Source organism: Salvelinus alpinus, chromosome 16 (genome assembly GCF_045679555.1).
Source record: "Salvelinus alpinus chromosome 16, SLU_Salpinus.1, whole genome shotgun sequence".
Taxonomy (NCBI): Eukaryota; Metazoa; Chordata; class Actinopteri; order Salmoniformes; family Salmonidae; genus Salvelinus; species Salvelinus alpinus.
The window spans coordinates 28,391,522-28,414,359 of NC_092101.1; the positions used below are offsets into that span (position 1 = coordinate 28,391,522).

General features: G+C 42.9%; 2 protein-coding genes across 6 annotated transcripts in view; one reads left to right on the plus strand and one right to left on the minus strand.

Moving 5' to 3' along the window:
- cc2d2a (coiled-coil and C2 domain containing 2A) overlaps positions 1-7,948 on the plus strand; it is a 29,777-nt gene extending 21,829 nt beyond the window's left edge. For all 5 annotated transcript variants that reach the window (XM_071345744.1, XM_071345746.1, XM_071345747.1 and 2 more), the window contains 8 exons: positions 233-436; positions 606-695; positions 792-905; positions 3,050-3,184; positions 3,285-3,407; positions 3,534-3,592; positions 6,748-6,925; positions 7,226-7,948. In XM_071345744.1, the coding sequence (XP_071201845.1) occupies positions 233-436; positions 606-695; positions 792-905; positions 3,050-3,184; positions 3,285-3,407; positions 3,534-3,592; positions 6,748-6,925; positions 7,226-7,414 (1,092 nt within the window). In that variant the 3' untranslated portion in view covers positions 7,415-7,948. The remainder of the gene's footprint in view (positions 1-232; positions 437-605; positions 696-791; positions 906-3,049; positions 3,185-3,284; positions 3,408-3,533; positions 3,593-6,747; positions 6,926-7,225) is intronic.
- A 32-nt stretch (positions 7,949-7,980) lies between these two features.
- On the minus strand, positions 7,981-22,542 carry LOC139541282 (F-box/LRR-repeat protein 5). Its single transcript, XM_071345749.1, has 11 exons — positions 22,304-22,542; positions 20,299-20,514; positions 17,719-17,814; positions 12,322-12,517; positions 11,697-11,879; positions 11,404-11,529; positions 11,086-11,234; positions 10,805-10,887; positions 10,008-10,700; positions 9,742-9,890; positions 7,981-9,055 (listed from the first exon to the last, which is right to left on the minus strand). The coding sequence occupies exons 1-11, from the start codon at positions 22,385-22,387 to the stop codon at positions 8,979-8,981; spliced, it is 2,052 nt and encodes a 683-aa protein (XP_071201850.1). The 5' UTR covers positions 22,388-22,542; the 3' UTR covers positions 7,981-8,978.
- Between the last annotated feature and the right edge of the window lie 296 nt (positions 22,543-22,838).

A 22,838-nucleotide genomic window follows, 5' to 3' on the forward strand; every position in this document is an offset into this window, starting at 1 on the left:
ATAGACGTTGACTACAGCACACTGACTAATGTACCCAAGCAGTCTAACTGTCCATTGTTCAGCAGTCCCACATCAACATCCCTCCTCCCTCAGTTATTAGTAGACTAGACACAAATATATCCAGACCATCTGACTCTCGCTGATCTAAGTGTACTGCTGTAGCTTTATGGTGAGCCCCCCCCCCCCCCCCCCCACTCTACTCCACTCCTCTGACCTGTGACTCCTGTCCCAGTTTGACAGCCAGGAGGGCGAGCGTCTACTGCTGGCGTCAGAGGTCTTTGAGAGGGACGCAGCAGTGAGTTACCCCAACCGTTCCTGCCTCACCACCGTCATCGACATCAACGGGAAGACTGTGTTTATCAGCCGTTACCTCCGCCCCCTCAACCCCCCGCAGGAGCTGCTCGACGCCTTCCCCAACAGCCCCCAGGAGGCCACGGTCAGTCAGGTCAGGTCTCCGCTGAGACAACAGAAACAGTCACTACTGATACAACAGAAACAGTCACTACTGATAATGGAGCCTCAGTCTGATTGCTGAGTTATAGCACTCTCAAGCTTTGACTTTTGCTTGATTTCATACCTGTGTCTCCCTCTCCTTCCCTCTCAAGGAGCTGATAGCTCGGTATGTTTCTCTCATCCCCTCTATGCCTGATAGCGTCTCATTTGCTGGTGTCTGTGACCTGTGGAGCACCTGTGACGTGAGACACATATTCAGAGACTCTGATTATAGATTCCAATAGTCTTAGTGGAGGGCGGGCTCTGAGTAACTCCGGGTTTCCTTTTCCTGTTTGTAGCAATTTCTGACCCTGCTGGCGGGCGATGAGGAGGAACATGCTGTACTGCTCTGTAATTACTTCCTGTCTATGGGCAAGAAGGCTTGGCTCATCATCGGCAGCGCCATTCCTGAGGTGAGCAACACAAAGCTGGATAACTAGACTTCAATCAAGTACAGGCTTAACTGAATGACAACAGAGACAAAATCTAATAAGGAATTTTATTGAATAGTTAGGGGTAGGCCTTGTCTCCAAGGAATAGAGCCAGATGCTGGCATTCAACATTGGTTGAAAGGAAAGTGATTGTGACACTATGACATTATGACACTACCCTATAAATATCTGCCATGCTGATGACTTAACATTATGACACTACCCTATAAATATCTGCCATGCTGATGAGGTAACATTATGACACTACCCTATAAATATCTGCCATGCTGATGAGGTAACATTATGACACTACCCTATAAATATCTGCCATGCTGATGAGGTAACATTATGACACTACCCTATAAATATCTGCCATGCTGATGAGGTCACATTATGACACTACCCTATAAATATCTGCCATGCTGATGAGGTAACATTATGACACTACCCTATAAATATCTGCCATGCTGATGAGGTCACATTATGACACTACCCTATAAATATCTGCCATGCTGATGAGGTAACATTATGACACTATCCTATAAATATCTGCCATGCTGATGAGGTAACATTATGACACTACCCTATAAATATCTGCCATGCTGATGAGGTCACATTATGACACTACCCTATAAATATCTGCCATGCTGATGAGGTCACATTATGACACTACCCTATAAATATCTGCCATGCTGATGAGGTCACATTATGACACTACCCTATAAATATCTGCCATGCTGATGAGGTCACATTATGACACTACCCTATAAATATCTGCCATGCTGATGAGGTAACATTATGACACTACCCTATAAATATCTGCCATGCTGATGAGGTCACATTATGACACTACCCTATAAATACCTGCCATGCTGATGAGGTAACATTATGACACTACCCTATAAATACCTGCCATGCTGATGAGGTAACATTGACACTACCCTATAAATATCTGCCATGCTGATGAGGTAACATTATGACACTACCCTATAAATATCTGCCATGCTGATGAGGTAACATAGACACTACCCTATAAATACCTGCCATGCTGATGAGGTAACATTATAGACACTATCATAGATACCTGCTATACTGATGAGATAGGAAGCGATGTGAATTAGGAGTTTACTAGATGAAAAGTGACGATCCATTTAGACCAGCCTTACTGATTGAATTTTCTTAACTACATTAGTCCAAAACAAATGTAAAGAACTGCATACTAGTTAAGACTGATGACCAACCTTGACTTGTTTTACAGTTAGGGGAGAGTGGGTAAGTTGAGCCAAAGGGGTAAGTTGACCCACCTGTTTCTAGGAAACCATACACAAAATTCAAAATTTGGCCAAATATATAGGAAGAGGTCATTTCATATAGTCTGTGAAGGAAGAAACCAGAAACCATGGAAAAAGTGGTCCAAAAAACAGATTTTCACCAACACAAATGAATGTATTGTGTTAAGAGGTTTCATGATGCTTGTATCTAAACCCAAGTAATAATTTAAAGAGTGTTCTATATATCAGTTGGTCTCTAAGCTTCAAAATGAGCTCCCAAACCTAGCATGAAAGTGCATCACTGTACCTGTGTGAGCTAATATAGTCAAAATGTTTGCCATGGGGTAAGTTGAGCAAATTGAACTGTTTTCATCCCAGGTGTAATGCAAGGCATTATTCCTGGGATATGAGGTAACAACAAGGCCTGGCCTATGTTAAAACTGTTTGTTAGGTGTTAGTCTGTTTTTAAAATATGCTTAAAATTATTAAAAGACGACAATGTCGTCATGATTGTGTTGAATTGTGTTTGGAAAATAAAGATAGACATGGTTTTAAAAGGTAGTGGTAATATTCCATTCAGCACAGACATTTGTAGGCGGCTCAACCTACCCCAAACCCAGGGTAAATTGTGCCAAGAGACCGCTTTTTTGGGACAAGCTACGTTTTAAAAACTGTAATGTTTACATGAATTCTGATTTCCAGGGATACACAACATCCTGAAATATATGTAGATATCCTTGTAAGAAAGTGATGCTGAATGTAAAAAATGGTTAACTTACCTCACTCTACCATACTATAACAGCTCTGTTCTGTGGTATCTGTTTTGTGAAAACCCTTGTCACCTCTCCGTCCTAGGGACCCACAGCGTATGTGCTGACCTATGAGCAGAGTCGCTACCTCATCTGGAACCCCAGCAGTGGTCAGTACTACGGCCAGTATGACTCCTTCTGCCCTCTACAGACTGTGGGATGCCTGGTCAGTGCTGACAATGTGAGTCGGTATTCTAATCTAATTTACATGATATGACTGAAGTAAATGTTTTGTCTGACAGGTTTCTCTATATACCATATTCACTCCTTCTGTCCTCTAGGTATGGTTCAACATTCAGGTGTACACCTCTCCACTGAGGATGAGTTTTGATGTCACCAAAGTCAAACTCTGGAAACCGTTCTTCTCCAGGGCCTTTCCAAACCCTGGGCTGTCCAGTGTTCAGGTGAGGCCAAGTGTGACCAGTGGCCACCACGCATGATTTATCTCTTAAGACCTAGCCTCAGTATCTCTCTGGACTTTGACCTGTACAGTGCTTACCCGTGCCTTCTGTCTTCTCTTCTCTGTTTAGCCTGAGGAGCTGGTGTATCAACGCACAGACAAGGCAGTGGCTGCAGAGCTGCAGGACAGGCAAGTCATCTAACCTAGAAAGAATTCAACACATCATCATACTGCATCACAGTACAGTACCTTCGGAAAGTATTCAGACCCCTTGAATTTTTCCAAAGTCATTCTAAAATAGATTAAATAAAGACAATTCCTCAGCAATCCCCACACAATACCCCTTAATGACAAAGCGAAAACAGGTTTTTAGAAATTTTAGCAAATGTATTAAAAATAAAAAATAAACCTTATTTACATAAGTATTCAGACCCTTTGCTATGAGATTTGAAATTTAGCTCAGGTGTATCCTGTTTCCATTAATCATCCTTGACATGTTTCTAAAACTTGATTGGAGTCCACCTGTGGTAAATTCAATTGATTGGACATGATTTGGAAAGGCACACAACTGTCTACAGTCGTGGCCAAAGGTTTTGAGGATAACACAAATATTAATTTCCACAAAGTTTGCTGCTTCAGTGTATTTAGATATTTTTGTCAGATGTTACTATGGAATACTGAAGTATAATTACAAGCATTTCATAAGTGTCAAAGGCTTTTATTGACGATTACATGAAGTTGATGCAGTCAATATTTGCAGTGTTGACCCTTCTTTTTCAAGACCTCTGCAATCCGCCCTGGCATGCTGTCAATTAACTTCTTGGCCACATCCTGACTGATGGCAGCCCATTCGTGCATAATCAATGCTTGGAATTTGTCAGAATTTGTGGGTTTTTGTTTGTCCACCTGCTTCTTGAGGATTGACCACAAGTTCTCAATGGGATTAAGGTCTGGGGAGTTTCCTGGCCATGGACCAAAAATATCGATGTTTTGTTCCCCAAGCCACTTAGTTATCACTTTTGCCTTATGGCAAGGTGCTCCATCATGCTGGAAAAGGCATTGTTCGTCACCAAACTGTTCCTGGATGGTTGGGAGAAGTTGCTCTCTGAGGATGTGTTGGTACCATTCTTTATTCATGGCTGTGTTCTTAGGCAAAATTGTGAGTGAGCCCACTCCCTTGGCTGAGAAGCAACCCCACACATGAATGATCTCAGGATGCTTTACTGTTGGCATGACACAGGACTGATGGTAGCGCTCACCTTGTCTTCTCCGGACAAACTTTTTTCCGGATGCCCCAAACAATCGGAAAGGGGATTCATCAGAGAAAATGACTTTATCCCAGTCCTCAGCAGTCCAATCCCTGTACCTTTTGCAGAATATCAGTCTGTCCCTGATATTTTTCCTGGAGAGAAGTGGCTTCTTTGCTGCCCTTCTTGACACCAGGCCATCCTCCAAAAGTCTTCGCCTCAATGTGTGTGCAGATGCACTCACAACGGCCTGCTGCCATTCCTGAGCAAGCTCTGTACTGGTGGTGCCCTGATCCCGCAGCTGAATCAACTTTAGGAGATGGTCCTGGCGCTTGCTGGACTTTCTTGGGCGCCCTGAAGCCTTCTTCACAACAATTGAACCGCTCTCCTTGAAGTTCTTGATGATCTGATAAATGGTTGATTTAGGTGCAATCTTACTGGCAGCAATATCCTTGCCTGTGAAGCCCTTTTTGTGCAAAGCAATGATGACGTCACACGTTTCCTTGCAGGTAACCATGGTTGACAGAGGAAGAACAATGATTCCAAGCACCACCCTCCTTTTGAAGCTTCCAGTCTGTTATTCAAACTCAATCAGCATGACAGAGTGATCTCCAGCCTTGTCCTCATCAACGCTCACGCCTGTGTTAACGAGAGAATCACTGACATGTCAGCTGGTCCTTTTCTGGCAGGGCTGAAATGCAGTGGAAATGTTTTTGGGGGATTCAGTTCATTTGCATGGCAAAGAGGGACTTTGCAATTAATTGGAATTCATCTGATGACTCTTCATAACATTCTGGAGTATATGCAAATTGCCATCATACAAACTGAGGCAGCAGACTTTGTGAAAATTAATATTTGTGTCAATCTCAAAACTTTTGGCCACGACTGTATATAAGGTCCCACAGTTGAAAGTGCATGTCAGAGCAAAAACCAAGCCATGAGGTTGAAGGAACTGTCCATAGAGCTCCGAAACAGGATTGCGTCGAGGCACAGATCTGGGGATGGGTATCAAAAAATGTCTGCAGCATTGAAGGTCCGTTAAAAACACAGCGGCCTCTATCATTCTTAAATGGAAGAAGTTTGGGACCACCAACACTCTTCCTAGAGCTGGCTGCCTGGCCAAACTGAGCAATCGGGGGAGAAGGGCCTTGGTCAGGGAGCTCTAGAGTTCCTCTGTGGAGATGGGAGAACTTTCCAGAAGGACAACCATCTCTGCAGCACTCCACCAATCAGGCCTTTATGGTAGAGGGGCCAGACTGAAGCCACTCCTCAGTAAAAGGCACATGAAAGCCCGCTTGGAGTTTGCCAAAAGGCACCCAAAGACTCTGACCATGAGAACCAAGATTCAATTCTTTGGCCTGAATGCCAAGTGTCACATCTGGAGGACACCTGGCACCATCCCTACGGTGAAGCATGGTGGTGGCAGCATCATGCTGTGGGGATGGTTTGCAGCGGCAGGGACTGGGAGACTAGTCAGGATCGAGGGAAAGATGAACGGAGCAATGTAAACCTGCTCCAGAGTGCTCAGGACCTCAGACTGGGGTGAAGGTTCACCTTCCAACAGGATAACGACCCTAAGCACACAGCCAAGACAACGCTGGAGTGGCTTCGGGTCAAGTCTCTGAATGTCCTTGAGTGGCCCAGCCAGAGCTCGGACTTGATCCCGATCTAACATTTCTGGAGAAACCTGAAAATAGCTGTGCAGCACTGCTCCACATCCAACCTGACAGAGCTTGAGAGGATCTGCAGAGAATGGGAGAAACTCCCCAAATACAGGTGTGCCAAGCTTGTAGGGTCATACCCAAGAAGACTGTAGGCTATGATTGCTGCAAAAAGTGCTTCAACAAAGTACTGAGGTAAAGGGTCTGAATACTTATGTAAATGTGATATCAGTTTTTATTTTTTATAAATTAGCAAACATTTCTAAAAACCTGTTTTTGCATTGTCATTATTGGGTATTGTGTGTGGATTGATGAGGGGAAAAAACGAATACATTTTAGAATAACCTAACAAAATGTAGGGGTCCGAATACTTCCCGAAGGCACTCTATATGGAGGTTAACACCTCCACTTCGCTTAACATCTCCCTTGTCTGTAGGGTTGAGAAGATTCTAAAAGAGAAGATCATGGAATGGCGGCCCCGCCACCCGACCCGCTGGAACCGCTACTGCACCTCCACCTTGCGCCACTTCCTGCCAAAGCTGGAGCTGAGTGGAGGGAGGGACGTGGCCGACGAGCACCGTCTAGAGTTACAGAGTCTACTAGGGGACTACAGGGTGAGTCTGGTCTGGGGCTGGGAGGGACAGGGGAGAGGACAGTCTATGGCTGGGACAGGGGAATGGCTTATGATGTAGTAGTCCTGGCATGGAGAGGTCCATAAAACGTCCATTCAGTTCAGATGAAATTATGAGCATTGCCTTTTGATGGTCATGGCACTGACATTTGTTATATTTGGGGGAGTTCTTCAGCCTCCCAGAATGTTAGCTCATACCATGGAAAGAAACGGTTGATACATGACTGGAATTCCTTGGCTGTGGAACATCCTCACTGACGGTCTCTATTTCCTCCTTTAACAGATTTCAGGATTCCCCCTGCATCTTCCATTCTCAGAGGTCCGGCCCATTATTGAGGCAGTCTACAGTACAGGAGTCCACAACGTGGAGGCGTCCAATGTGGAGTTTGCACTGGCAGTTCATGTCCATGCCTACCCTAACAATGTCCTGTCTGTCTGGGTTTACCTGGCCTCACTCATCCGCACACGGTAACTCCATTGCAGAGGTATAGACATGCTTGTTTTTCATAAATGCACTTTACAATATTGTTTACCTGTATGTTTATGAAGAAACGTTTAGAGCCCAACTACCTTTTAGACTACAGTACATATACATGCACAGGAATAATTCGATATTAAACTGATTATGGCAGTAGGCTGATTATGCAATAGTCATCTAAACACTTAAGCAGAATTATCTTAATCGCCCAAAATCAAAGCAAGCATACACAGATTAAAATACCTGGTTTTCTGAGATTAGGACATGGAAACACCTTAACTTGCGTTCCAACATTTTAATCTGACTATCCACAATAATCACATTATGGGCATGTAACCGTAATCTATTGATTTGCTATTGTCATTTAGTCTTGTATTTGCATATGAGTGTGATAGCTCTGGATGACACTGGGTTTGTTTACCATTCCTATGAAATCACAATTAACTTGTGTAGCTACCAAATCTGACACCCAGTCTTGTTATGTGCAGTGTAATATTACAGATTTTATCATAAACTTTAAACAAAATACATCTGTTTGAATCTTTTACTATATTTCACACTTTAAATCCAATATACTTTTATTGTTCTGCTTTTGAATTGTACATAACCAATAGAACTTCTCATGCAGATTGTTTGAACAAGCAAATAATGGGTCTCCAGAAGTTGTGCTATGTATAAAGACCAGCACTCAAAGTGGATCTGAGTAGTTGCTATTTCTCAAATCTGCTCCATTGTCATTCAACTGCATGTCTAGGAGATCGTTTTGTGAAGTAACCCTCTGCCCTGGGAGAGCTTATGTGAGTTTCAGTGCCCTTACCATTGATTCATTACACAATGACAAAGGGAAAATATTATCACAACAATCCAATGTTTCCAGCCACAAAGGAGAAAGATGAGTAATTTTAGAGGTTGAAATAATAATTACCTGTAGACAAATACCACCTGAAATGCCTGCCCAACATGAGGCAATTCTAACAGTGATCTGGCCACCTCTAGAAGTGACATGATCAGTGTTCTCCAGGACTGTGCAGTACCCTCAGATTCTTAAGTCACTGACGTTACACATCATCTGCATCACCACTCCCAACATGTATCATGTGAAGAGAACTCACAACTCAACATTGAATTATCTGATGTTTCTAACTTCAACCAATTAAGACTTACAGCAATCACAAATCAGAGATCTAAAACAAGGAAGTAGGAGCAGGGGTGTTGAAACTACAGGATACCTGGTGTCAACTTCTGTGAAACATGGTTCAATTCATTACAGAAACAACAAGTACTTGGTACTCACGTATAACATCTGCTTTTTTGCAACTCAAATGAAAATGTTAAAGAAACACTTTCTCAAAATAAGGAACTAGAATTTACATTTGCGGATACTTCATACATCCAACACCCATATTTTTCTAAAGGAGTACTTGGAAATGTCATGAATTTATTTTTGTATATCTACAAACTATTTTAAGTTACAAAGTACAGAGATTGGATTATTCCCAGGTGATTAAAGTGCAGATGAGGAACCATGGGGGGGGGGGTCGTGGAGCTGGGTCAAAGGTCACTCTCCAGAGCGGCAGCACACCCTGAAGCCACACTGCAGGTTCTGGCAGCCGCTGGCCGTGTCAGCGTGGGGACCTGCAGAGAAACAGACCAGTTACTGCTGTCCTTAAGAGGGGTCTCACACTTGCCAAGATAATCAGTGATCAAGCCGTTGACGTCTACCCTGGTGGGTATGTGTATCCTTCAAACAGCAAGCATAACATCAGTTTGTTGTTCGCCAATGTCAAAGCTTGCTAATAAGAGCTGCCCTCTTCCGATTGACTGTTGCGCGATGTGGAGTCGCCTTATTTCATAGAAAATGACTGGTAGCTAGGTTGGTGATTTATCTCGCCTAGTGTGAGTCCCCAGTAATGTGGACATATACCTATTGCCAAGTTGGACTTCTGTCCACGCTCTTGGTTCAGAAACAATGTTAAATGGTTTCCACTAATACTATGGCGTTAAGCAGTAAGTTGTGGTAGTGTACACTGAATGCGTTTCTCTGACTACCTTTAAAGCCCACTTACCTTCCACCTCATAAGATCAGCAGGGCTGTTACATAAGGAACTTACACTGGGAAACGAGCTGTACAGGTGAGGTTCGGAACATTCATACTGGAATACAATCCACCAAAAGTCATCCATACAACTCCATATGATACATAATGCTCTTCCTACACATTTGTGCAACATTCAAGTGTATAACATTGCATCACTTAGTTCTATTATGAGAGGTTATTTTCCCCTAATGTTGTAAACTAATGAGTGATGCGTGTACATTACCGTTGATGTTGTCGCAGTAGTAGAAGTGTTCATCATTGAGGGCAGGACAGGCTGACACCAGCTCCTGTAGCCCCACCTCAGTGACGAGGAGACATCCAGACAGGTTCAGATGCTCCAGGTGAGGAAGCCCTCCACGCTGAGACAGTGCCCTGAAACACACGCATAGATTTAATGTCCATAATACACACACTCATTCCCTACATCAACACACATACAACTATAGGTTAAAGCAATGTTTACATAATACGGAGTCATAAGCAGTTTACCTCAAGCCCAGGTCTGTGACCTGATAGCATCCAGACAGGCTGAGGAACCTTAGTGAGCGCCGACCGTCTGACTGATCAGTTCTGTTGTCACACTCCAGGCACAACTGGCCCCCAGAGGAGCATTTAGTCCGAAACTCTGCCCCTGCACTGCCCCTGGTGGTGTAAGACTTATACTGCAGCCCTCCTAAAGTCCTCAGGGCCGTCTCACCAGTGCAGCAGGTTGAATGGCCACAGCCAGCCTCCCCAAGCCCATACTGCTGCTGCCAGTAGGAGGTGCTAAAGCCAGTCCTGAAGCCCCCCCTCCTACAGCAACACGACAACCCCCCTGGCTGAGTCTCCACAAAGCCCCGCACCTTAGGGGTAGACACTCCCCTGCGACGGTTCCACTCTGCAGCGTCCTCGATGTCAGCCAGCTCCGAGGGGTCCAGGACCCAGACCCTGGTGGGGCTGCAGGGGGCACTGCCCAGTCTCCCTGGCCACTGCTTGAAGATCAGGACCTGCCGGCTGCGCTTGTCCAGCAGACTGATGGGAGAAGGAGGGCTCTTCAGAAGCTTGGCTCGTCGGTCAGAGCAGGTGGGAGATGCCAGGTCCCCAAGACCCAGGGACAGCTTCTTCAGTGTGCGGTCAGTGATCTTCTCACAGCCTGAAAGGTCCAGGTGCTCCAGAGAGAGACATGCCCACAGAGATGACCAACTGACAGACGAGAAAAAAAAACTAATTAGAAAAGACAAAGTAATTTTAATAGTACATCACACCATGTAGTGTTCAGCATAATTGGTGTTGCACAGATGACATACCTGTCAAAGGCGGAGTCTGTGACATCAGTCTGAGTGAGGTCCAGGTGGGTGAGATTAGGACAGAGACTGAGGATCTGACGCACCTGCAGCAGCAGACACCCATATACATACAGATCATTAACCTACACTCTGCCATGTATAATCTATTCCGTCTCAAACATCCTTCATTCATATGCACACACCAGTGTTTCTCATTAGTTAAAGTAGTGGAAGATTTGTATTAGCAGGCTCTGCTTTATTGATGTTCTAGGCATATGATCATGAATATTCCTGGTCCATACCATCTTACTGGAGACCGTAGAGCTGTAGGCCAGAACGATGGACCTGACAGAGGAACCCACAGCTGGCAGAAGGTTCTGGATCATTCCATTCAGGAGCTTCTTCTCCCTCTGAGCAGCGCTTATAGCCAAGGAGTCTTCACAAGATGCATCTAAACAAGGCAGAATGTGGATAGAAAAGAGGGCCATTTTCTGGATGTTGTATCCAAACAGTTCACCCAAATCTGTAAACACATCTGTGTCACTTCAATCAAGCTATGCATTCACCTGATCATATCAGATGTACTCCTGACAAATATATTAGACTGACTGGTAACTCACCAGACTCATCCACATCTGCGTCCTCATCCCACTCCTGGTAGGCCTTGCCCTCATCCTGCAGACTTTTCACCCACTCCTCATCCGGCTCCTGGTTCAGTTCATCTGGTGGACCGCGATAGTAATCCCCTGGGAAACGGACACAGAAGGCACACACTCAAAATACAAACTCAGCAACCGTTTTCTTAATGAGAAAGGTGTCAAAGGATTGTATTGGTATGGCAGTTTTTCTAGTGTTGACTGCTTCCCCATTGGCGGTGATAAAAGTATAAAAAGGTAACGGTTGATCTTTGTACCTCTGGCCCAGCGTACAGGGTAGAGGTGTCTCCACAGAGAGCCGGTCTTGGCCAGGTCAGACCAGGCAGAGCACACCTGGCCACAGTGACACAGGTCCTCAGGGCCCAGATAGCGGAACAGATGCAGCAGGATCTCTGTGGGCAGCTGGGAGATGTGGGTGGAGCACAGCTCTTTCTCCAATTCTGAGGAATGATAATAAGCAGAGTTCTCATTTTATAGTGTTCATACTGAAGTCAAGTACAGTTCTTATAAGAGTTTAGAAGTGACATGCTTCTCTACAGTTTACAGTAAATATAGACATCCAAGAATCATTGTTAGACCGCAGCAAACTTTTACAGTGGGAAATGAAGCAGCAGCATTGTGATTCGGCTGTCCGTAAAAATGTTTTTGGTAAGGGTTAGCGCCACGCCTCAAAGGAACATTTGGGTATGGGAAATTTGAGGTCAGTATTCATTTCCTAAACAAGTACTGATCACATCCTCCAATTCAGCATAGTTATGAGGAAGTTGGGATGTGTGTTCTTGAAAGATATTAGGTAAAAGGATTGTGTTGGGAAAGATAGTTAGTACACATCTTGGTGATATCTACCCTAAGAAAGATAATGAAGGGGTCTGTCTGACTCACCATCATCAGTCTTCTCATGGTCAGCATACTTGAAGGCCTTGTGCAGCTCCTCTGCCTGGCTCCACAGACTGAGCCCCTTCAGCACCTCTGCTGCACAGTCCCATCGCTGCTGGCTACTGTGCTGCGCTATCACCTGCTTCTTGATGTCTTTCAGCTCCTCATAAGTGAAGTACTGCATCAGCATGGGCTGGAACACCTGGATATACACATTCATTTACATTACACACAAATACATGCAAAGCAATGCATTACTATAGAAAATACAGAAAGACCCACAGTTCTGAACATGTTATACTTGCTGGTAGGGCTGTGGAGGTCATTAAATTTTTTCAGACAGTTATTGCCATGCAAAAAACTACCAGTTTCAAAGAAATGTATTGTTAATTAACATAAACACGTTTCGCATCTCCAGGCCTCCACGAATACAAGCAGCATACAAGCCGCTGATGTGTGCCTTTGGAAAATCTATAAAAAAGTATAATAAATCAATTTACACTGGACAAAAATAAACACATGTAACAAAAAAACGAACAAAAAATTATTATACTGAGTTACAGTTCATATAAAGGAAACCAGTCAATTGAAATAAACAACGTAGGACTTAATCTATGATTTCACGACTGGGATTACAGATATGCATCAGTTGGTCACAGATACCTTAAAGAAAAAGGTACAGGCATGGATCAGAAAACCAGTCAGTATCTGGTGTGACTACAATTTGCCTCATGCAGGTGACATGTCCTTCGCATAGAGTTGATCAGGCTGTTGATAGTGGCCTGTGGAATGTTGTCCCACTCCACTTCAACGGCTGTGCAAAATTGCTGGATATTGGCAGGACCTGAAACACGCTGTCGTACAGTGATCCAGAGCATCCCAAACATGCTCAATGGTTGACATGCCTGGTGAGTATGCCATGAAAGAACTGGGACATTTTCAGATTCTAGGAATTGTGTACAGATCCTTGCAACAAGGGGCTGAAACATGAGGTGATTGCGGAGGATGAATGGCATGACAATGGGCCTCAGGATCTCATCACGGTATCTCTGTGCATTGAAATTGCCATTGATAAAATGCAATTGTGTTCATTGTTCGTAGCTTATGTCTGCCCATACCATAACCCCACCACCACCATGAGGCACTCTGTTCACAACATTGATGCCACTGCCATCTGCCCGGTACAGTTGAAACTGGGATTCATTCGTGGAGAGCACAGTTCTCCAGCGTGCCAGTGGCCATCCAAGGTGAGCATTTGCCCACATTAAGTCAGTTATGACGCCAAACTGCAGTCAGGTTAAAACCTTGGTGAGGACAACAAACACGCAAATGAGCTCACCTGAGACGGTTTCTGATAGTTTGTGCAGAAATTATTCAGTTGTGCAAACACACAGTTTCATCATAAGCCAGATGTGAAGGTCTTGGACTGGCGTGGTTACACGTCGTCTGAGGTTTGGAGGTCAGTTAGACGTATTGACAAATTCTCTAAAACAATGTTTGAGGCGGCTTATGGTAGAGAATTGAACATTTAATGCTCTGGTAGACATTCCTGCAGTCGGCGTGCCAATTGCATACTCCCTCAAAACTTGAGACACCCGTGGCATTGTGTTGTGTGACAAGACCTCACATTTTAGAGTGGCCTTTTATTGTCCCCAGCACAAGGTGCACCTCTGTAATGATCATGCTGTTTAATAAGCTTCTTGATATGCCACACCTGTCAGGTGGATGGATTATCTTGGCAAAGGTGAAATGCTCACTAACAGGGATGTAAACAAATATGTGGCCAAAATTTGAGAGAAATCATGTGCGTACAAGAAAAAAAATTAGGCTCATGAAAGATGGGACCAGCTTATATTGCGTTTACGTTTTTGTTCAGTATAATATACACCATATTTTAGTCAGGTCTAAAGAAAAATTATGATATGAAGAAAATGTATTTCAGAAGAACAGAATGAGTTGGCCTACTGTATGTTATCTGGCAATGATCCATGCCATAGGCTTGTTCATTTAGCTAACAAGATATGCTTATAAATCCCATGCCATTATTTTCTATGATTTTATAATAAGAATAATATAATTAAACTTAGCTGAATAAAATAGAAATGATATTTTTCCCATTCCGGAGCGAGTGAAGTGGCCATGTGGAGCGTAAAAATTATAATTTAGAGTTATTTGGCAACTTTAGTTGGGAATGATACGAACCTTAGAATGTCTTAGAAATCAAAACATATATGGCCTGCATGACGCGACTAAAAGCTATTGATGATTTGAGAAAGCTTGCACTCGTATTACTTAGAATGTATTTAGTGTTGTTTACACTGCTCCAGACAGGCAGAGAAATAATATTGTAATCTAACAGCACCTGTTTGTCACATGATACTCACTAAGTCAAATGTCTTCCACAGATTTGACATCCCCTTTCCCTCCAGAGCAACCAGTAAACATCCGTTTGGAGTTTATTTTTCACGTCCTCCACATCCACTTTGCTGTCGACATCATTACAGTGTTCGGAGTTTGTTATAACCAATTTCTTGATGTGATTATGATAGGCTATAGGTCAGGCCCTATTGGTCACATGCATGCGATGAATAAATGTTTCACGTAAAGAAAGCAAGGGTTGAGGGAATAGGGAAATTAGGGATTTCGGTAACAGAACATTTCAGTAAGAAACACGTAAAAAACTAAATGGCTGAAGTGATGTTGCAGCTTCAGCACAGACAGCACAATAAACACTTGCTGTGATGTGGTGCCTTTTCGCTGCAGTAGGGAGGACAGTCACACAGGCAATCGCTGTCATTTTTTAAAAACACAGTGTGATTGAGCTCCCGATTAATTTTGTGTCTTAATTATTTAACCAAACAGTGTGCTTAAAGCATCAGACAAGATCAATGCATATGTAGGTGATTTTATTCAAACACATAGGGTGTGTCTATATATGAAAAAATAGGTTTCAACATTTCGACCAATCGATTGGTCTAAAGCACAGGACGACCAAGATTTTTTTCGTCGGGGACAGCCCTGTTAACACATTTCACTCCACACATCAACCACTGTTTGTGCACTATGGGACTCCCGATCACGGCCGGTTGTGACACAGCCCAGGATCAAACCCGGGTCTGTAGTGACGCCTCTAGCACTGCGATGCAGTGCCTTAGACCGCTGCGCCACTTGGGAGGCCCTGACAGGTAATATTCTAATATTCCACCCAAACTCTGTATGCCATGGGCTCTCCAACCCTGTTCCTGCAGCTATCCAGTGCTTAATTTAGGAAACCAAGTGAAATCTGTTCGGGAACATCAATAGTAAAATGTTTTCGCAACAAAACATATTTCACTAAACTCTTGACAGCCCCTCTGCGAGCTCGAGAAAGGAATAAAGGAGAGGGCAAAGATGGAAACGCACAGTGGTGAGATTCTGCATAGCTAACGGTAATGTGTCACCCGATTAATTATGAAAAGTCCTATTAATAGGCTATTCAAAAATTGAATTCACTATAATTGTAGACTAACTTTAAGCCACCCTGCACAATCAATGAACCAACAGCATTGCCTAGGGTTATACGTTCTCTACCTGAACTGTGGACAGAGATTTGGGAGCAGAGCATAAGGTAACCAGTCCATCCAGTATGCATAATAATCCAGTCCACAGATTTGTTTAATTTTGTAGTATAGGCTAGACCAATTATGTGCCAAAGACATATTTTCTGATTTATGTTTCTATGCAATGCGTAATAGGCGGTAGGTTATGTATTGTAGAACGGCACAATCATAACTTTAATTCCGGGTTTTTTCAGGCTTGGGCTCAAAAGCCTACAAACTCTAATATGCTTATGGTTGTCTTGAATGAATCATCACCCTAGAAAGCGATGTCCATTTCGTTGTATTAGGCTTTGAAACAACATCCACAATGACCCTGTTTTACACTCAGTTTCAACCTGCTGTTGAACTTTTCTTCAAATTGATCGCCACAGTGACGTGAGTTTTAAAGCACAATATTATTTTGGTGATAAGTGTTTGATGTGATTTTTGAATGCATTTGCATTGATGTCAGAGTGGTTAGAGGGACAATAGAGTCCTGAGTACCAGACCATTAGGACCTGATGGTCATTAGCAAGTTGGGTACTACCAAAGCATGTCCAGAGTGCATAAGAGGAGAATACCATGACTCGATGGTCACATGAAATTTTACTGCGGTCATGACTCATGACTGCCAGTGTGGTGGTAATACGGTCACCGCAACAGCCCTACTTGCTGGTATCCATTCAGGGACATTACACTGGATATACACTACCTTTCAAAAGTTTGGGGCCACTTAGAAATGTCCTTGTTTTTTAAAAGAAAAGCAAATGTTTTTGTCCATTAAAATAGCATCAAATTGATCAGAAATACAGTGTAGACATTGTGAATGTCAGCTTCATTAAAAATAACCTCAAAACACCAGTCTCAACGTCAACAGTGAAGAGGCAACTCCAGGATGCTGGCCTTCTAGGCAGAGTTGCAAAGAAAAAGCCAAATCTCAGACTGGCCAATAAAAATTAAATATTAAGATGCGCAAAAGAACAGACACTGGACAGAGGAACTCTGCCTAGAGGGCGGAGTCACCTCTTTCCTGTCTGGTGTTTTGCGGGTACTATTTAATGAAGCTGCCAGTTGAGGACATGTGAGGCGTCAGTTTCTCAAACTAGACACTCTAAAGTACAGTACTTGTCCTTTTGCTCAGTTGTGCACCGGGGCCTCCCACTCCTCTTTCTATTCTGGTCAGAGACAGTTTGCGCTGTTCTGTGAAGGGAGTAGTACACAGCGTTGTACGAGATCTTCAGTTTTTTGGCAATTTCTCACATGGAATAGCCTTCATTTCTCAGAACAAGAATAGACTGACGAGTTTCAGAAGAAAGTTATTTGTTTCTGGCCATTTTGAGCCTGTAATCGAACCCACAAATGCTGATGCTCCAGATACTCAACTAGTCTAAAGGCCAGTTTTATCGCTTCTTTAAATCAAGACAACAGTTTTCAGCTGTGCTAACATAATTGCAAAAGGGTTTCCTAATGATAAATTTGCCTTTTAAAATTATAAACTTGGATTAGCTAACACAACGTGCCATTGGAACACAGGAGTGATGGTTGCTGATAATGGGCCTCTGTACGCCTATGTAGATATTCCATTTAAAAAAATCTGCCGTTTCATGCTACAATAGTCATTTACAACATTAACAATGTCTACACTGTATTTCTGATCAAGTTGATGTTATTTTAATGGACAAAAAATGTTGTTTTCTTTCAAAAACAAAGACATTCCTAAGTGACCCCAAACTTTTGAACGGTAGTGTAACAAACATGTATTAATACTGTACACAGAAAGTCCTACATCAGAATTAATTATTACTTGTAGATTATTAAATCATACCTCTTCCTCCTCCTTCATATGGGGTAAGAAGTCCTGTGTGAATGCCTCAAGTCTTTCCTTCAGCTGCTGGGCATAGTTGAGCTGCTCATTCTCACTCTGCAAATATATCAAATATTACACATCAGACAAACAACTGACTGTCATTCACTCCACTTAAGAATGCCAGCAATCCTCCGCTTCTGCCAAATCAATACTATCAAACATACAAGAGTCAACAGACCAGTAAAACACTCAAATACTTTCCCTTGTAGGATAAGAAAATAAACATGTTTGAGGCTAAACTTGAAATACCCTCAATTTAACTGAGCAATGTTTTCCTCCACTTCATGCATTTCATCAACAAATCTGTAGTCTCTAAACCAAAAAGCATTCTAATAGCATTTACAAAAAATGGAACAAAGTCTTGTTTATGAGGTTTAATTAAAACATTCTTTCCTCTCCTAGTTGAAGACTAAGTGCAGATTGAAAAATTCTGCCCAAACAGTGGAATTTTTCTTTGTTTTTTCAGCAAACTGGGACTGGGACAGACTCCGGGTTCACCCCAGGATATTTTAACAAGGTGGTGCTGCTGAGGAACACCTGCAACTGCCATTTCCTGCAATCTCGAGCAAAAAAAAATGCAGGTCACAGGAACAATTCTGCCTCCATTATCCAAATGGAACAAAAAGCTTTTGAAATAGGCTACCTCTCTAAAAACATATTTTTCTGTCTATAAACAATGTCCACAGGCCCATTTAATGCATGTTCTGCTTGGTGCTCTCTACAAGCTACAAAATAAAGTACCTCCTAACACCAAACATATATATCATAATTGTATACAAGCAACATAATGCCAAGAACTCAAAAGATCTCTCAATTATTTTATTTCTGTTCAAATGCATGTATCTACCATAGTATTGCTAACCATTTCTCTTTTCTGAATTGAGGCATATTGTTCAAGTGTGTGTTGCGTTTAGAAACGTCAGTTTCACTAAAGTAAAAAAGTGAACAGGAAACCAAGACCTTCCTTAACCAGACTGTTGTCATGGGTCACTGTACATGGGCTCCTATCCATCTTTCCGATTTGGTCCTGCCGTACATACCTACACAAGACGCAGGCCTTCTAACTGTCCCTAGAATTTCTAAGCAAACAGCTGGAGGCAGGGCTTTCTCCTATAGAGCTAAATTTTTATGGAATGGTCTGCCTACCCATGTGAGAGACGCAGACTCGGTCTCAACTTTTAAGTCTTTATTGAAGACTCATCTCTTCAGTAGGTCTTATGATTGAGTGTAGTCTGGCCCAGGAGTGTGAAGGTGAACGGAAAGGCACCGGAGCAACGAACCGCCCTTGCTGTCTCTGCCTAGCCGGTTCCCCTCTCTCCACTGGGATTCTCTGCCTCTAACCCTGTTACAGGGGCTGAGTCACTGGCTTACTGGTGCTCTTCCATGCCGCCCCTAGGAGGGGTGCGTCACTTGAGTGGGTTGAGTCACTGACGTGGTCTTCCTGTCTGGGTTGGCGCCCCCCCCTTGGGTTCTGCCGTGGCGGAGATCTTTGTGGGCTATACTCAGCCTTGTCTCAGGATGGTAAGTTGGTGGTTGACGATATCCCTCTAGTGGTGTGGGGGCTGTGCTTTGGCAAAGTGGGTGGGGTTATATCCTGCCTGGTTGGCCCTGTCCGGGGGTATCGTCGGACAGGGCCACAGCATCTCCTGACCCCTCCTGCCTCAGCATTTATGCTGCAGTAGTTTATGTGTCAGGGGCTAGGGTCAGTCTGTTATATCTGGAGTATTTCTCCTGTCTTATCCGGTGTCCTGTGTGAATTTAAGTATGCTCTCTCTAATTCTTTCTTTCTCTCTCTCTCTCAGAGGACCTGAGCCCTAGGACTATGCCACATGACTATCTGGCATGATGACTGCTTGCTGTCCCCAGTCCACCTGGCCGTGCTGCTGCTCCAGTTTCAACTGTTCTGCCTGCGGCTATGGAACCCTGACCTGCTACCTGTCCCAGACCTGCTGTTTTCAACTCACTAGAGACAGCAGGAGCGGTAGAGATACTCTCAATGATCGGCTATGAAAAGCCAACTGACATTTACTCCTGAGGTGCTGACCTGTTGCACCCTCGACAACCACTGTGATTATTATTATTTGAGCCTGCTGGTCATCTATGAACATTTGAACATCTTGGCAATGTTCTGTTATAATCTCCACCCGGCACAGCCAGAAGAGGACTGGCCACCACTCATAGCCTGGTTCCTCTCTAGGTTTCTTCCTAGCTTCTGGCCTTTCTAGGGAGTTTATCCTAGCCACCATGCTTCTACACCTGCATTGCTTGCTGTTTGGGGTTTTAGGCTAGGTTTCTGTACAGCACTTTGAGATAGCAGCTGATATAAGGGCTTTATAAATACATTTGATTTGATTAGTAATATTACATGCCTGTCTGTAGGATGAATCACTACAGTGATAGTCTACCATTTCATAAAAAGCACAACTCAGTGTTACACAACACAAAGCCTCAAGGGCAACAGGGATTATTTGAGAGCCTTTTTCATAAATGCCATTATGTTAGTGGCAGTGCTTCTGCTGATATCATTAGTGGAGTCACCTTAACGCTTCTCAGCCCTTTCTCAAACAGGGACAACATCTCTGAGAGCTTGTTGTCGGAGTGTACATTATACACATTGCAGCTGCGCTGCTGCAACAGGCCGATGATGTACTCATTCTCAATCTGTTCATGCATCTTGAACTCCTTGAAGGTAGCACACAGCGACTGAAGAAATGAGCGGAAGTCATTGTTGTTGGAGAAGTTGGTCTGTGACAGCTGTGGTAGAATGGAAAAAAATAACATGTCAAAGTTACTCAGTATAAGTATAAAGCTGTGTGTTGCTAATTAACAAAGTGTGTGTATGTGTGTACTGTAATAATAATTTAGTGGGTGCTTATATTTGTCCTATTTAATACATATACAAGTGTGTATAAATGCTTGTGTGTGAATTGGATATGTTTGTTTTTTTGCATATCCCAACTCTCCTTGAGACACCCTCGGCCAGGGTCTGCCATTATCAACTGCGACCCTGGAGCAATTAGATTTAAGTGCCTTGCTCAAGGGCACAGCGAGAGATTTTTTACCTTGTCTCAAGGATTCGAACTAGCGATCTTTCGGTTACTGGCCCAACGTTCTAACCACTAGGCAACCTACCACCTTTGTGTGTGTGTAAACTACAATATATTTATCTTGCAGACCTGAACACATAAGCAACATAATTGTGGACATGCCTGTATGAGAGGAAACAAGCCTCATAGATGGAGGACAGGTTGTGAGGAAGGATCGTTGTTCACCAATTTCATTGTGTTTTGCTCATGCCAAGTTATGTGACATTAGGTAAAAGCTTGGGGGAAAATATAGTTAGCCACTGTACTGCGTAGTAGCTGGCTAGCAGGGTTGGGGAGAACCAATAATTGCTATATACGCTAGATGACTAACAGGGGGCGCTGTTTTGAAGCGCCACATCATTTTGGCACTCCCCCACCAGTGTAATTTTTTATGAAGCTATAGAAGTGCATTTATTAACTTCTACAGTTGTTGTTGTCACATGTATTCTATTACAGATGCATAGTTTTTAATAAATACTAAATAAATCATTATGTGAGCTAAATATGAGAAAATATATACAAACCTTTTCCCAAAAGTATAATTTTTTGTAAAGTTATGTTACTGTAACCACTACAAACAAAATACATGTAATTTTGCCCTTGAAACATTTAATTGAAATACTGTAGAATTCCATTCATTCCTATGGACTGCTCCTTCTGGGGAGTGCCAATATGGCCGACGGTGGCGTCAAAGCCTATTACTTGCCAACACATAAAATTAGCAATCCAGGGTTTTTATTCATCACTGGGAGTAACATGTAATCACAAACAAACGAACTATAATCAGTTACATTAGCAGCAAAAATACTGTAATCAAATTAGATACTTTGAAAAACGAAATAAGTACTTAATAGAATACTTTTAAAAATCCAGAAAGGATGTGTGAGAAAAAATACATTATGACACCTTTATGTTGACATTCAATTCACCATTGAAAAAAAGCGCGTATGTTTGTTCCACCTGAGCGAGTCTCATCACAGTCCAGACTATATGCGTTTGATTGATCATTTTACGGGGAAAGTAAATCATATTAAAATGACTGAGTTTGGGTATTCCAAAAATGACGTTACTGGTTACAATTTGACAGGTAACTAACGTTGGTAGCCAACTGTAACAGATTGCACTAGAAGGTAATCTCCAACCCTGCTAGCACAACGTGTTGCATAACAACAACGTCACTCGCAGACTGGTTAATCCACGTAACTAACTAGCTAGAACTGTGTGCTATACAAGTTGCCTTTAGTATCATGTCATTGAAGTTGCTAGCCAGCTAACATGCTAGTTGAGACATTTCCCAACTACCGTTAGCTAGTTAGCCAGCGACGGACATAACTATGCCAAAAACACAACACCCATTTCTCAGACTAGTTAGCTAACCACTGCGTAACAAATGTCAGGCAGCATGCTAGCTACATAGCTTACGTTATTTGGGCAAATGCATATTGCTTTATACAGACCTTCTCACAGTAAAGTCCCACCAACTGTTTCATTCGCCAGTGTGGGCCAGTGAAAACATCCACCTCGTCGGGAAAAGGAGCCATCTTCACTCCATAGAAACTAATCAGCACTGACTGAGTTGCTTCTTGCGTCGCGTATTAGATGCTAACTGGTTAGCTTGGCATTGGGGAAGTCATAATGGGCATGCGCACTCCTGTTTCTCCATGTACCAGACAGCGGGCGTCACAGACACCGGGAATCTTTAACTTCAGTTGATCCTCCTCAACACTTAACGCCACTCCAGTTACAGTGTTTTCGGAAAGTATTTAGACCTCTTCACCTTTTCCACATATTGTTACATTACTACCTTATTCTAAAATATATGTTTTTTAAATGGTGCAAATGTATTAAAAATAAAAAACGGAAATACCTTATTTAGATAACTATTCAGACCCTTTGCTATGAGACTCGAAATTGAGCTCAGGTGAATCCTGTTTCCATTGATCATCCTTGAGATGATTCTATAACTTTGGAGTCCACTTGTTGTAAATTCAA